A 15602-nucleotide genomic window follows, 5' to 3' on the forward strand; every position below is an offset into this window, starting at 1 on the left:
GAAAGAAACGTTTCCATTCAGTTCTCTCTGAATTTCTTTCCAGGTCCTTATATTTAAAATTTCCTACTGGACCTACTGACAGTGATTTTTACAGCTAACATACTTGGCACAGAATTGTGTGACATTATAACACAGATATGGGGACTGCTGTGTGCCAACCAGTTTACTTAGGCTGTGCCTGCATCACCACATCACCCTCCTAATTCAATCAGAAAATTAATCAGATTTTGGAAGGGAAACTGTTCTGATGAAACAACCTGATTCCATTTTGCCACTCTTTAAGTCTTTGCTAAACGAATATAAAGAAAGCCCCAGAGTCCAAGTCAAGGTATCAGAGTCAGTATTTCAGTCCTCACATTCTTAACTTGCAAAATTATTTCACACTGTACTCTGTGCCCATGTCTGCATGCCTTCTGGTTTGTTCTTGCTTGTGTTCTTGTGACCTATATAATTTCCCTTGTGAAAATATAAACTCCACGAGGAAGGGACTTCATTGTTGTTTTCCACCACTGTATCCCTAGCATCTATCATTTAGTAATGCTCAATAAATATTATGGGATAAAGAAAGCACACTTAGTGAACATTGTGAAGAAAGGGAGGTGTCACTCACTTAAGGTGACTGCAAGGTCTACCTCTGTCCTCTGTGGATGACCCACTAACCAACCAAGACATTCTTCAGGTGCTACAATTCTAGGTTCTTATCAGAGATTATCAAAAAGGAGAGAAGCTGGACAGAGCCAAACCGGTCAAGGCATGTACCATGTCAACTGTTTGCACTTAGCATGCATACTAGTCAATGTGTCAAACATCTGATTTCTCTAGGGAAAAGATCAGTTGAAGTCTAGGATGTTGAAGGAAAACAAATGTAATGAGGCTGTCAGGGAAAGATCCACTTACAGTCCTTGGAAGAGCAGAGGAACCTGCCAGGACAGCACCTCTTTCTGCTGGCGAACCACAACCAGGACCGGGTAGTCGAGGTTTTCGGAGGAGCTATTCACATACACCCGCACGGCAGTCACCTACGAGCAGGGCAGAGACACAGGAAACACAGATCACATGCACATGGACAAGTACATCATAGCTGCCCTCTGAAGCTCTGAAAAACTTCAGTTCTTACATTTGCTGCTAACCATAACCCACTCCAGTATTCTTGTCTGGAGACTCCCGTGGACAGAGGAGCCTGGCGGGCTACAGTCCATGGGGTCACAAAGAGTCGGACATGACTGAACGACTAACACTTTTACTTTTCACTTTCATAGGTACTCCAAATATCCCAGCTGTCTTCTCCTCATTCATATTGTAACCACAGTCAGTTTCAACACTGCTGCACAATCACCAGCGGAAATTAGAAAACAAACTGATGCTTGGGTCCAACCCTCAAAATTCTGATTTAAGTCATTTTGGGTGAAGCAAAATTATGGAGGTGTTGAACGGCAGACTGAGGAGTTTGAATTGGGCAGTCAACACAAGATTAGGAGAATAAGCCCAGAACAGAAAAAGAAAGATGTCAGTGTGCTTCTATTCTTATCTGAATATAAATGGTAAATATACAAATACCTTTAAAAAGAAAAAAAAAGACCTACAAGTGCCTCAACTGCTTACAAACTTTAATTTTGGTTTGTAAAATCATTCTGTGCTTTCAACCAAAATGTTATTGCCATGTTTTTTTAAAGCCTAGCAGATGGCCTGATGTTCCCCTAGCCACAGATATGATAGGGGCTGAAGAGTCTTCTCTTTGCCCTTATCCAAGGTATAATCAATCCCTAAATGCTTTTTTAAACCAGCAGCTCCTTTGTTCCCTGGTGGTTCAGACGGTAAAGAATCTGCCTGCAATGCAGAAGACCTAGGTTCAATCCCTGGATGGGGAAGATTCCCTGGAGAAGGAAATGGTAACCCACTCTAGTATTCTTGCATGGGAAATCCCATGGACAGAGGAGCCTGGAGGGCTACAGTCCATGGGATCGCAAAGAGTCAGACATGACTGAGCGACTAACACACACAGAAGGATAGTTTTAAACAACTATCATGGTTGTTTAAAAGATAGGAAATTGAACGATGCCCCCTGGATTGAGATGGTTCTAATGTTTTCACTTTTTATAATGTTTATACTACAGACAATAGAAAAGAAAAAGTTTATCTTTCATATCAGATGTTTTCTCCCTAATGTATTTAAGCCTTGAAAGTGAAACTGAATTCTCTCAGTTGTGTCCAACTCTTTGCTACCCCATGGACTGTAGCCTACCAGGCTCCTCCGTCCATGGAATTCTCCAGGTAAGAGTACTGGAGTGGGTTGCCATTTCCTTCTCCAGGGGGTCTTCCCGACCCAGGGATTGAACCCATGTCTCTGGCATTGCAAGCAGATGCTTTACCATCTGAGCCACCAGTGAAGCCCATTTAAGCCTTAGTGTTCTCTTGAAAAGTAGGGGAAAGAAATGAAACAAGAAAGCCTTGCAGTGAAACCCTGAAGATCTATGACCTGTTCAAAATGGAAATTGAGAGGCAACAGAGTATCATGGGTATCATAGATTATTACTATTTGGGTCTCGTATATCATCCTTGATGAAGCCAGTTTTGCTTTTTAGTGTTAACAACAGTCCAAGATTAATTTATTAATTAGATAAGAAAGCTTGCTCACAAAGGGAATGTTTTCTTGTGCCCACATTCTACATGTTTCCATGGAAATTATGCTGCAGCTGATCATTGCCAACATCATGTCTCTAATGCAGACTTCTTTCCTAAGCTGTGGATGTTCCACAGGCACAAGGACAAACTGTCTGAAGTGGAACCTGTCACTTCCTTCACATCTAACTTTAATATCTTCTGAATTTCCTTGCTTTTTTTTTTGAGGAGGTTGCAGCATGCAGAACTTCCCTGACTGGAAATCAAACTCATGCCGCCTGCAGTGGATGTGCTGAGTCTTAACCACTGGATCATCAGGGAAGTTCTGAATTTCCTCGCTTGTTGAATGAACCACACAGCCATTCTGAGCCTGAGTCATCCCTGATTCCTACCTCTGTAGCATTCTCTATCAGTAGGCCATCAAGTTCTACCACTTTTACCAACTTCATATTGTCCGTACCCAGATTCTCCCCTCCCCCATCCATGACACCCTCCTGGTCCAGTCCTTGACCCCCATTGATGGTACCTTATCTAGCCTTTTTATCCCCATGGCTCTACCCCTTCAGATGCCAATTTCAGCTTGGCATTATCCTTGATTACAAGGCCTTTAGTGGATCTGAGAATTTTCAGATTTACTTTCAAAGGAATAAGAATAGTATTTTTATGAAAAGATAGAACAGAATAATGAATATTCATGTACTTATCACCCAGCTTTTGTTGTTGCTGTTCAGTCACTCAGTTGTGTCTGACTCTTATCCAGCTTTAATAATTATTTTTAAAAGTGTACCATTTTACTTTATTTACACCTTTTCATTCCAATCCCAAAGAAAGGCATTGCCAAAGAATGCTCAAACTACCGCACAATTGCACTCATCTCACATGCTAGCAAAGTAATGCTCAAAATTCTCCAAGCCAGGCTTCACCAATACGTGAACTGTGAACTTTCAGATGTTCAAGCTGTTTTTAGAAAATGCTGTGTGGATCACAACAAACTGGAAAATTCTTGAAGGGATAGGAATTATCAGACCACCTGACCTGCCTCCTGAGAAATCTGTATGCAGGTCAAGAAGCAACAGTTAGAACTGGACATGGAACAATAGACTGGTTCCAAATCGGGAAAGGAGTACATCAAAGCTGTACATTGTCACCCTGCTTATTTAACTTATATGCAGAGTACATCATGAGAAATGCTGGGCTGGATGAAGCAGAAGCTGGAATCAAGATTGCTGGGAGAAATATCAATAACCTCAGATATGCAGATGACACCACCCTTATGGCAGAAAATGAAGAACTAAAGAGCCTCTTAATGAAAGAGGAGAGTGAAAAAGTTGGCTTAAAGCTCCATATTCAGAAAACTAAGATCATGGCATCTGGTCCCATCACTTCATGGCAAATAGATGGGGAAACAGTGGAAACAGTGTCAGACTTTATTTTTGGGGGCTCCAAAATCACTGCAGATGGTGACTGCAGCCATGAAATTAACAGATGCTTACTCCTTGGAAGAAAAGTTATGACCAACCTCTTTAATGTGACAGCACATTAAAAAGCAGAGACATTACTTGGCCAACAAAGGTCGTCTAGTCAAAGCTATGGTTTTTCCAGTGGTCATGTATGGATGTGAGATTTGGACTATAAAGAAAGCTGAGCGCCGAAGAATTGATGCTTTTGAACTGTGGTGTTGGAGAAGACTCTTGAGAGTCCCTTGGACTGGAAGGAGATCCAACAAGTCCATCCTAAAGGAAAGTCCTGAATATTCATTGGAAGGATTGATGCTGAAGCTGAAACTCCAGCACTTTGGCCACCTGATATGAAGAACTGACTCACTTGAAAAGACCCTGATGCTGGGAAAGATTGAAGGTGGGAGGAGAAGGGGATGACAGAGAATGAGATGGTTGGATGGCATCACTGACTCAATGGACATGAGTTTGAGTAAGCTCCCGGAGTTGGTAATGGACAGAGAAGCCTGGCGTTCTGCAGTCCATGGGGTCACAAAGAGTCAGACACGACTGAACAACTGAACTGAACTCCATTTCCTACACACATCTTTTTTTGATTATTTTAAATATCAAAGATGATACCATTTTATCTGTAAATATTTCAATCCATATCTCTAAGAGATAAGGCCTCCTCTTTTTAGTATAACATATTACCATTATCATACTTAATAAAATTAATGATAATTTTAAAAATTATCCAATACCAACACAGGGATTCCCTGATAGCTCAGTTGGTAAAGAATCCGCCTGAAAAGCTGAAGACCCCGGTTCCTGGGTTGGGAAAATCCCCTGGAGAAGGGAAAGACTACCCACTCCAGTATTCTGGCCTGGATAATTCCATGGACTGTAAAGTACATGGGATCGCAGAGTCGGACACGACTGAGCGGACGTCAGAAGAAGAACACAGTGTTTGAATTTCTTCATTTATTTAAAAATTGTGTTTTTCTGTATTAAAAATATTTTGAGTACAAAGAAAATCCATATATTTCATTTGGTTGATAAGTACTTTGAATCTCTTTTAATCTAAAGGCAACCCTCTCCACCACAACACTCTTTGGCATTTATTTGTTGAAGAAAGCTGCTCACAAAGCAGTACAAATCTGACACACTCATATTCTAGATTTTGTTGGTAGCACCTTTTGGTGTCATTAAACAAGTTCCTTTATCCCTTGTATTTTTTATAGACTGGCAGTTAGAACTAGAGGCTTGATTAGATTCATGTAACTACATCTCTCAATCTTTTCCTTGGATTTTGAATTAGAGTCCAGAAAGTTTTCACCACTCCAGATTGCTGAAGCCTGTATTTCCTTCTAGTATTTCATGATATCATATTATTAATACTTAAATCTCTATCCCTTTGTGATCAACACTAGTATATGCTATGAGGAATGATTTTAATTTTGTCTTTTTTTTTTTCCCAATATGTCTCTCCAGTTGTCCCAACACTACCTATTAACAAGTTCATCTTTTCTCCACTGGTTTGAATCACTCAGGGCTTTTCTTAATCACTGTCTTGTTCTCTAGTTTATTTGCCTGGTAGTCCCCCACATGCCTAATTCCTTGCTGTTTGTCAAAAGGGCTGTGTCTCAGATATCTGGCCTTTTAATTTCATTCTGATCCTTAATGTCCTTTTTGGGCAAGTCTTCCCTGATATTTCTCTATTCCATTCAATAAATGGATGTCCCTCTCTTGGAGGGGGCTGTATGGCTTCTGATTACCTCTATACAGCATGTTAATACCACTGTAAAATAATAGAAAAAAATGTGGCCTTTGCCCCCTGTTCCTGAAACAGAGTTCCTAAAACCCTTGTAATTTCCTAAGTGATAAGAGCACTAGTAGCATCTTTTGTTCTAATATTTGGTCTTATTCCTGGCTCCTGACAGAGCTCCTAAATCCCTTGGAATTTCCTGGGTGATAAGAGTTTGTTTTGTTCCAATGAAGAGATTCTAGGTGGCTCCTGGATAACTCCAGAATAGGAGCTGGTTACCCAAAAGACCTAGCCATGATTAGAAGCTTGGAACTTTCAGCTATGCCTCCATCATCCAGGAAGTGGAGGGGGCTGGAGATTGAGTTAATAATTGGTCATTCCTATGGATGAAGCCGCCATAAAAATTCTTACAATATAGGTGTGGAAAATTTCCAGGTTGGTGAATGCATCCAATACCAGGAAGGTGGAGCACCCCAACTCCATGGGGACAGAAGCTTTTGTGCTCATACACTTCTGGACTTTACCCTATGCACCTCTTCCATATTGCTCATCTTGACTTAAAAGTGAAAGTGTTAGTTGTTCATTCAGTCCTGTCTGATTCTTTGCGACACTGTGGACTGTAGCCTGCCAGGCTCCTCTGCCCTTGGGATTCACCAGGCAAGAATTCTGAAGTGGGTTGCCATTTCCTACTCCAGGGGATCCTGAGTTATATCTTTTTATAATAAACAAGCAACCTAGTAAATAAATTGTATTTCTTCTATGAGCTGCTTAGCAAATTAATCAAACCTGGCAGAGGAGGGGTGTCACAGAAACCTCTGATTAATAGCTGGTTGGTCAGAGCATGGGTAACAACCAAGACTTGTGAATGGCATCTGAAGTGGGAGGTGGGTGGTCTTGTGAGACTGAGCCCTTAACCTATGGGATCTGATGCAGACACTAGGTAGATCCTGTTGGAACTGAGCTGAATCACAGGACACACAGCTGGTGTCACCAAATTGCTTGATGTGTGTAAGATCCACACATCTGATGTCAGAAGTATTGGGTGAACAGAAGAAAACGGAAGTTAGCTTTTCCTATAGACAACCCCAAACCATTTTTTTAAAATGTAGTCAAATTGACTCCTTTCTTGGCCATTTCTCCCATCACTTTTTAAAACTGAGACATAGATAACACCACACAAATCACTCTTAAAAGTATAGAATTCAGCAGTTTTAGTATATTCACAGAGCTATACAATTATCACCACTACCTAACTCCAGAATACTTTATTGCCCCACTAAAGAAGCCCTCTACCCATTAGCGGTCACTCCTAATTCCCTCCTTCCCTCAGTGCCTGGTAACCAATAATTTAATCTCTGTCTCTGTGGATTTGCCTATTTCACATAGGTGATTTCCTATTCCGTATATTATGAAATAATATATATGCTTTCTTGTGTGTGGCTCATTTCAGTTAGCATAATGTTTTCAAGGTTCTTCCATGTTGCAGTATGTGTCAATACTCCATTTCTGTTGATTGCTCAGTAATATTCCAATGGCACGAATAAAGCACATTTGTTTATTCTTCAGTAGATGGAAATTTTGGTTGTTTCTACTTTTGGGCTATGAACATCTGTAAAGAAGTTCTTGTGTAAACAAGTGTTTTCAGTTCTTTTGAGTGCATCCCTAGGAGTATAATTTCTGGGTGACATGGTAACTCTTAAAACATTTTACTTTTTTTTGTTTTTAATTTTTGACTGTACTGGGTCTTCATTGCTGCATGCAGGCTTTCTCTAGTTGTAGTGAGCCAGGGATACTCTCTGGCTGTGGTGCATGGGCTTCTTACTGCAATGGCTTCTCTTGTTGTGGATCACTGGCTCGAGGGCATGCAGGCTTCAGCAGTTGTGGCACTCAGGCTTAGTTGCCCCACAGCATACAGGATCCTCTAGGACCAGGAATCAAACTCATGTCCCCTGCATTGGCAAGAGGATTCTTAACCACTGGACCATCATGGAAGTCCTCCTATGTTTAACTTTTTGAAGAACTGCCAAAATGTTTTCCCAAGAGGTGCATCATTATACATTCAATTTACATGCATCAGCATGTAAATTTACATTTTACATGATCAGCAATGTAAAAGTTTCAAATTTCTCCACACCCTTGTCAACAAAAACTCCCGTCTGTCTTATAGATAATACTTATCTTAATGGGTATGAAGTGGTACCTCACTGTGGATGTGGACCTTCCAATATTCTAACAGTTAATTTAGTTTACCTGCCTGACTCTTCTGGGAAGCTGAAAACATCATCTTTGGCATCTCTGGTGCTGGCACAATGAGTTAGCTTAGAAGCAGGCTCATTTTTGAGGTTCAAAAACCAACACCAGCATTACCCACAGCACATATGTTTAGAGCACACTTTCGTCTGGCTTAAATCTATAGTAGTCAGAACCAAGGTAAAAGGCTAAGGAAAGCTGTGAACAAGCCAGCTTTATCTTTAGCTTGAATCGCTTCCCTTTTTGTTACCTAGGCTGCAGACTCCTCCTCCCTCCTTATGTACTTTATGCCAGAGGGATTTCTCTCTTTTCTTTTTTTCAAATGTCACTCTAAGGCAGTAGTTCCCAAATTTTAGTGTGCTTTTCAGCATTCAAATCTCTCAAACCCAACCCCCAACATTTCTGATTCAGCAGATCAGGAATAGAACTTAAAAACAATATGTTTTAAACAGAATGCCGGGAGATTCTGATGCACATGAATTGGAGCCCACACTTTGGGAAGTACTGCTCCAAAGGAACCATCTAGTGGATGGCCCCATTTGTCAACACCTTGCCAGTTGCCTTTGTGGGTTTTCCTGATGGCTCAGTTTGTAAAGAATCCGCCCAAAATGCGGGAGACCTAGGTTCGATCCCTGGGTTGGGAAGATAATCTGCAGAAGGGAAAAGCTACCCACTCCAGTATTTTGGCCTGGAGAATTCTATGGACTGTATAGTCCACGGGGTTGCAAAGAGTCAGACACAACTGAGTGGCTTTCACTATCACACTTTCACAAGGTGCACAACCATGAAATCACCAATGCCACTAGCAGGTCTGGAAGCTAGTGTGTCTGGTGGGGCCAGCTGTAAAGAGGTCTGCTTGGAGAGGAGCAGAGCATATGTATTACTGCCATGGTTACTCTAACCCACTCTTTATTGCCACACTCTTATTCCTAGGCTGGTTCTCATAACCCACTTACCTTTTTATTTTTGCATAATGATCTTACTAATTATGATTTTAAAACCTCAGAAGAGACACAGATATAAAGAACAGACTTTTTGGACTCTGTGGGAGAAGGCAAGGGTGGGACGATTTGAGAGAATAGCATTGAAACACGTATATTACCATATGTGAAATAGATGACCAGTCCAAGTTTGATGCATGAAACAGGGCACTCAAAGTTGGTACACTGGGACAACCCAGAGGGATAGGATGGGGAGGGGGGTGAGAGGATGGTTTGGGATGGGGGACACATGTACACCTGTGGCTGATTCATGTCAATATATGGCAAAACCCACCACAATATTGTAATTAGCCTCCAATTAAAAAATAAATTAATTTTTTAAAAAAGCCACTGTGTTGGCTTCCCCAATAGCTCAGTTGGTAAAGAATCTGCCTGCAATGCAGGAGACCCTGCTTTGATCCCTAGGTTGGGAGGATCCCCTTGAGAAGTGATAGACTACCTACTCCAGTACTCTGGCCTAGAGAATTCCCGGACTGTGTAGTCCATGGGGTTGCAAAGAGTCAGACATGACTGAGTGACTTTCACTTTCACCTGTTTAGGCTTCCCTGGTGGCTCAGATGGTAAAGCGTCTGCCTGCAATGCAGGAGACCTGGGTTTGATCCCTGGGTTGGGAAGATACCCTGGAGAAGGAAATGGCAACCCACTCCAGTATTCTTGCCTGGAAAATTCCATGGACAGAGGAACCTGGTAGGCTACAGTCCATGGGGTTGCAAAGTGTCGGACACAACTGAGCCACTTTGCTTATATTCAATAGACACACAACACTGTAATTATCCTTCAATTAAAAATTAAAAAAACAAAACCTCAGAGATACTGGCATAATAAATTGCAAAAAATATAGTAGAGTAAGAGGTAGAAAACACTGGGTAGTTTTTCAAGATGAGCAGATAATGCACTCCCCCTCCCTCAGGAAAGGATAAAAAGTCCTGTTCAGATGTTGCTTTGCTTTTCCAGAGGCAAATATTCAACTGAGAAAGTTAGATTACCTTTGCAGCAATGAAGCAAGCCATGTAAAGGCAAAACTAAATGCAGGTATTGAATGCATAATGGACTCTGATACCTTGTAACAGACCACTTTTAAGAGCCAAGATTTCCCCTCCTGTTGCTGCTTCCTGTTGTCATGACAACAAAAGCACTTATATATATATATATAACTTGTTAACCATGTTTACTACAAGTAGGGAATTGCATTATAAATATGAGGGAAGAAGTATTTAAGTATTCCCATCTCTGATATATAGATCACAATTATGAAAGGTCTTGAAGCTTAGAGAGTCCCTTTTTAATCCTTCAGAACATGTCAGTAGGGAAAAGTTCAAAATAGCAAATAATGCAGCTCTGTTGCAGGAAAAGGGTAAAAATGAGTTTAATTCAAGATCTAGTTTGGTTTTGCTAAAATAATGAGACTTTATTGGAACATGAGATGAAAAATCAGAAATTCAGTTCAGTTCAGTTCAGTCGCTCAGTCATGTCCAACTCTTTGTGACCCCATGAACCGCAGCATGCCAGGCCTCCCTGTCCATCACCAACTCCTGGAGTCCACCCAAGCCCATGTCCGTTGAGTAGGTGATGCCAACCAACCATCTCATCCTCTGTCATGTACTTCTCCTCTTGCCCCCAATCTTTCCCAGCATCAAGGTCTTTTCAAATGAGTCAGCTCTTCGCATCAGGTGTCCAAAGTATTGGAGTTTCAGCTTCAACATCAGTCCTTCCAATGAACACCCAGGACTGATCTCCTTTAAGATGGACTAGTTGGATCTCCTTGCAGTCTACATGAGATTAAAAATCAGAAATTACTGGTTTCTATTATTAGGGCTTCCCAGGTGGCGCAGTGGTAAAGAATCTCCCTGCCAATGCAGGAGATGCAGGTTTGATCCCTGGGTTGGGAAGATGCTCAGGAGGAGGAAATGGCAATCTGCTCCAGTATTCTTGCCTGGGAAATCCCATAGACAGAGGAACCTGGTGGGCTACAGTTCATGGGGTTGCAAAGAATCGAACACTACTGAGCACACACACAATTAACTAGGCATACCATTGTTTTATTATGTGATCTTGAAAAACTGATTTTACATGTAAAATAGCTACAACAGTATTCACTAATGGTTCCTCTTCCTCATGTTACAAACATCACAGAACAAATCTTTTACAAACAAATACAAATGATTTCATAACTGTTTTAATTACTTATGTTCATTGGGTGTATATCTCGGGGATGTTTAGGTTCTTTGTCCTTCTGTCCCTCCTTTATTCCTTCCTCCCTCTCTCCCTGCCTTCTCTGTTTCCATTCTTTCTTCCTACCTGCCCATGCTCTCTCCATCATTCATCAAACATTCACTAAATCAGGAGCTATGGGAGGTACTAAGGATATACTAGAGGCAACCCTGTCCTTGTGTAGCTCATGATCTAGTCACAGAGACAGATGGTGTTATTATCAAAAGTATAATGTGATGGTGTTATAGTAGCGACATGAGCAGTGCTGTGAGCACCCAGAGGACAAAGGGGCTACCCATGTGGAGGAGTTAGAGTGAAAAACACAGGAGCTAGTCAGTCACTTACCAAGTTATAATGGAGTGGAAACTGTTCACATAGGTCCTGCTGTTGCCTGGCTGGTGCACATAACCTGGACTCATAATGTTAGAGAAACTTTTATCTGGGAAGATACTCAGGGAGATCATCTAGTCCAAAGGTTCCATTTACAGAAGAGGAGCCAGAGACTTTATTTTTTTGGGTTCCAAAATCACTGCAGATGGTGACTGCAGTCATGAAATTCAAAGACGCTTGCTCTTTGGAAGAAAAGTTATGACCAACCTAGACAGCATATTAAAAAGCAGACACATTACTTTGCCAACAAAGGCAAAGCTATGGTTTTTCCAGTAGTCATGTATGGATGTGAGATTTGGACTATAAAGAAAGCTGAGTGCTGAAGAATTGATTCTTTTGAACTGTGGTGTTGGAGAAGACTCTTGAGAGTTCCTTGGACTGGAAGGAGATCCAACCAGTCCATCCTAAAAGAAATCAGTCCTGAATATTCATTGGAAGGACTGATGCTGAAACTGAAACTCCAGCACTTTGGCCACCTGATGCGAAGAACTGACTCATTGGAAAAGACCCTGATGCTGGGAAAGATTGAAGGTGGGATAAGAAGGAGATGACAGAGGATGAGATGGTTGGATGGCATCACCGACTCAATGGACATGAATCTGAGTAAACTCCAGGAGTTGGTGATGGACAGGGAGGCCTGGTGTGCTGCAGTCCATGGGGTCGCAAAGAGTCGGACATGACTGAGTGACTGAACTGAACTGAACTGAGCCAGGGACAGAGAGGTGATGTGACTTCAGCTATGGGAGAATCATGTCTAGAATCCAAGCTTTTTGCAGTCCAATCTCCACATAATTCTTGGTCAGATCATGCTATCATCACCATTTTGAATCCCTGACTCCACTGTGGATACAGACTTTGACTGGGACATCAAGAAGCTACATAAACACCATGAATGAAGGGAGAGGCAAGCCACAGAATAGGATATTATTTGTACATATATAACAGACAAAGCATCAGTATCTTGAATATATAAAGAATCCTGAAAACTCATAGAAAAACACAATAACCCAATGGAAAAAAATGGGTAAAGAATATAAACATCAACTGAAGAGAAGAATGACCAAAGAACATGTGAAAAGATGGGAAAACTTTATACTCATCAGATAGGGAAAACTTTATACTCATCAGATAGGTAAAGACAAAAGTATGAAATACCATTTCAAGAATGGAGAAAAATAGGAACTCTTGCATATTGCTTATGAAAATGTTTGGTATAACCATATCAGAGAGCAAATTGGCAATATGTACTAAAGCTGAAGATGGTTTCACATTACATTCTAGCATTTCCCCTCCTAAGTTTATACACAAGGAAAACTCTTACATACTCACAAGGAGTCATCAACAAGAATGAAATGAATGAACTAGAATATGGATGAGTATGAAAAACTAAAGGAGATAAATTAAGAGAAAGTTGCTGAAGGATGCATACTGCATGATCCTATTTACAAAAACTTTGTAAATAAGCAAAACAGTATCTATCTACTTGTCTGTCTATATTTCTGTCTTTAATAAAATATATACATATATAAACATGGAAATAATAAACACCAAATTTAAGACCATTGTTTTAAAAAACTTGGAAGAATCTGAGACTTTACCCCATTTGCCACAGTTTCATCAATACTGATAGAAGATCCAGACTCCTGGGTTAGAGGCAAAGACTTTATTAGTCTGGTCACAACATGGGCAGAAAGCCTGCCTGACCTTTGCCCCAGAGGGGGATACCATCTCTGTCTTCTGAGGTGTTCACTATATAAATGTCCTTGAAAGAATGGTAAAGAAAACTTTCAGTCCTTGCTTTCTTGTAAGATGTGCATAAATCAAGAGACCTATGAAAAATTACATCCAATATGATCCAGCAATCCCACTTCTGGGCATACACACTGAGGAAACCAGATCGGAAAGAGACACGTGCACCCCAATGTTCATCGCAGCACTGTTTGTAATAGCCAGGACATGGAAGCAACCTAGATGCCCATCAGCAGATGAATGGATAAGGAAGCTGTGGTACATATACACCATGGAATATTACTCAGCTGTTAAAAAGAATTCATTTGAATCAGTTCTAATGAGATGGATGAAACTGGAGCCCGTTATACAGAGTGAAGTAAGCCAGAAAGATAAAGAACATTACAGCATACTAACACATATATATGGAATTTAGAAAGATGGTAACGACAACCCTATATGCAAAACAGAAAAAGAGACACAGATGTACAGAACTGACTTTTGAACTCTGTGGGAGAAGGTGAGGGTGGGATGTTTCGAAAGAACAGCATGTGTATTATCTATGGTGAAACAGATCACCAGCCCAGGTGGGATGCATGAGACAAGTGCTTGGGCCTGGTGCACTGGGAAGATCCAGAGGAATCGGGTGGAGAGGGAGGTGGGAGGGGGGATCGGGATGGGGAATACGTGTAACTCTATGGCTGATTCATATCAATGTATGACAAAACCCACTGGAAAAAAAAATTACATCCATATAATGGTTACTTTGGGGGATGAAGAAAGAGGATGGGCAGGGGTAAGTAGGGAATTCTGATAATCTTTTTGCTTCCTAAAGTTGTGGGTACATAAGTATTTGTTATGTTATTTTCTATTCTTGTTTATACATATGAAATATTTCAACTATCATCATCATCATCAAGAAGCCCTGGTGCACTAGCATTTGTGTTTGCCTACTTCTGAGCAATAACTGTCACTTTTACATTTTATACAGGTTCTTTGTTTTTGTTTTGGCTGCATGACTTGTGGAATCTTAGTTCCTCAACTAGGGATTGAACCCCAGCCCCGGCAGTGAAAGTGCTAGGTCCTAACCACTGTATATTGAATTCTGTATACAGCTTCTTTGTTATTCAGGGATGTGGCAAACAGTCTCCAAAACTTACCCTCATTGCTCTCCTGAATCATTTTGCTATAGTCTGACCTTACTAGTGCTTGACCTGCTTATATTAACTTCACTGATTACAGCCTCCCTCTCCCTCTCTCTCTCTCTGTCTCTTTCTCTCTCTTCACCGGCTGGAGAACCTTACATTATCTTTGGTCTGATTAACATGGCTCATTTCTTCATTGCTCTTCCCTGGAAAAGAAAATGAAGATGAAGCCAGTACTGCACTGGACAGTAATGTGCCAGCCTAGAATTCTGTGTTATTAGGTGTATGAATTTTCTAGGGCTGCCATAAGAAAGTATCACAAACTGGTTAGCGTGTATATTATCTATGGTGAAACAGATCACCAGCCCAGGTGGGATGCATGAGACAAGTGCTCGGGCCTGGTGCACTGGGAAGACCCAGAGGAGTCGGGTGGAGAGGGAGGTGGGAGGGGGGATCGGGATGGGGAATACGTGTAAATCTATGGCTGGTTCATGTCAATGTATGACAAAACCCACTGAAAAAAAAAATAAATAAATAAATTAAAAAAACAAAACAAAACAAAAAAAACAAAAATGTTTTCTCTCAAAGTTCCAGAGAGTAGATCTGAAATCATGATGTGAGCCAGGCAATGCTCCCTCTGAGACTCTGATAGAATCCTTTCTTGCCTTTTCGTGATTCTGGTGGTGATGGTCAATCCTTGAGGCTCCTTGGCTTGCAGCTGCATCATTGCAGTCCCTGCCTCTGTCATCATGGTGTTCTGTTGGTGTATGTGTTCCACATTCTGTTCTCCTCTCTGTGCATGTCTGGGTCCAAAATCTCTCTCTTTTTACAAAGATTTCAGTCACATTGAATTAGGGCCCATCTTAATGACCTCATCTTAACCGAACTACATCTGCAAAGACCCTTCTTCCCATTAAGATCACATTCACAGGTCCTGGGGGTTAGCAGTTCAACATTATTTGAGAGGAGGGCATAAATCAATCTGTAACATTAGATTTGTAGACTTTTTAAGTAGTGAAATCTCCAGGACTCTGCACCTTTTCCTGACCAGCAG

The 15602-nt window shown here is 41.1% G+C and overlaps 1 protein-coding gene across 5 annotated transcripts in view; it reads right to left on the bottom strand.

Moving 5' to 3' along the window:
- SIDT1 (SID1 transmembrane family member 1) overlaps positions 1-15602 on the bottom strand; it is a 103421-nt gene that overhangs the window by 69634 nt on the left and 18185 nt on the right. For 4 of the 5 annotated variants that reach the window (XM_061167198.1, XM_061167200.1, XM_061167199.1 and 1 more), the window contains one exon: positions 898-1019. In XM_061167198.1, coding sequence (XP_061023181.1) covers positions 898-1019 — 122 coding nt within the window. Of the gene's footprint in view, positions 1-897; positions 1020-10655; positions 10844-15602 lie in introns of all 5 variants that reach the window. The other variant, XM_061167201.1, reaches the window with a different exon arrangement.

Source organism: Dama dama, chromosome 19, assembly GCF_033118175.1.
Source record: "Dama dama isolate Ldn47 chromosome 19, ASM3311817v1, whole genome shotgun sequence".
NCBI classification, from domain to species: Eukaryota; Metazoa; Chordata; class Mammalia; order Artiodactyla; family Cervidae; genus Dama; species Dama dama.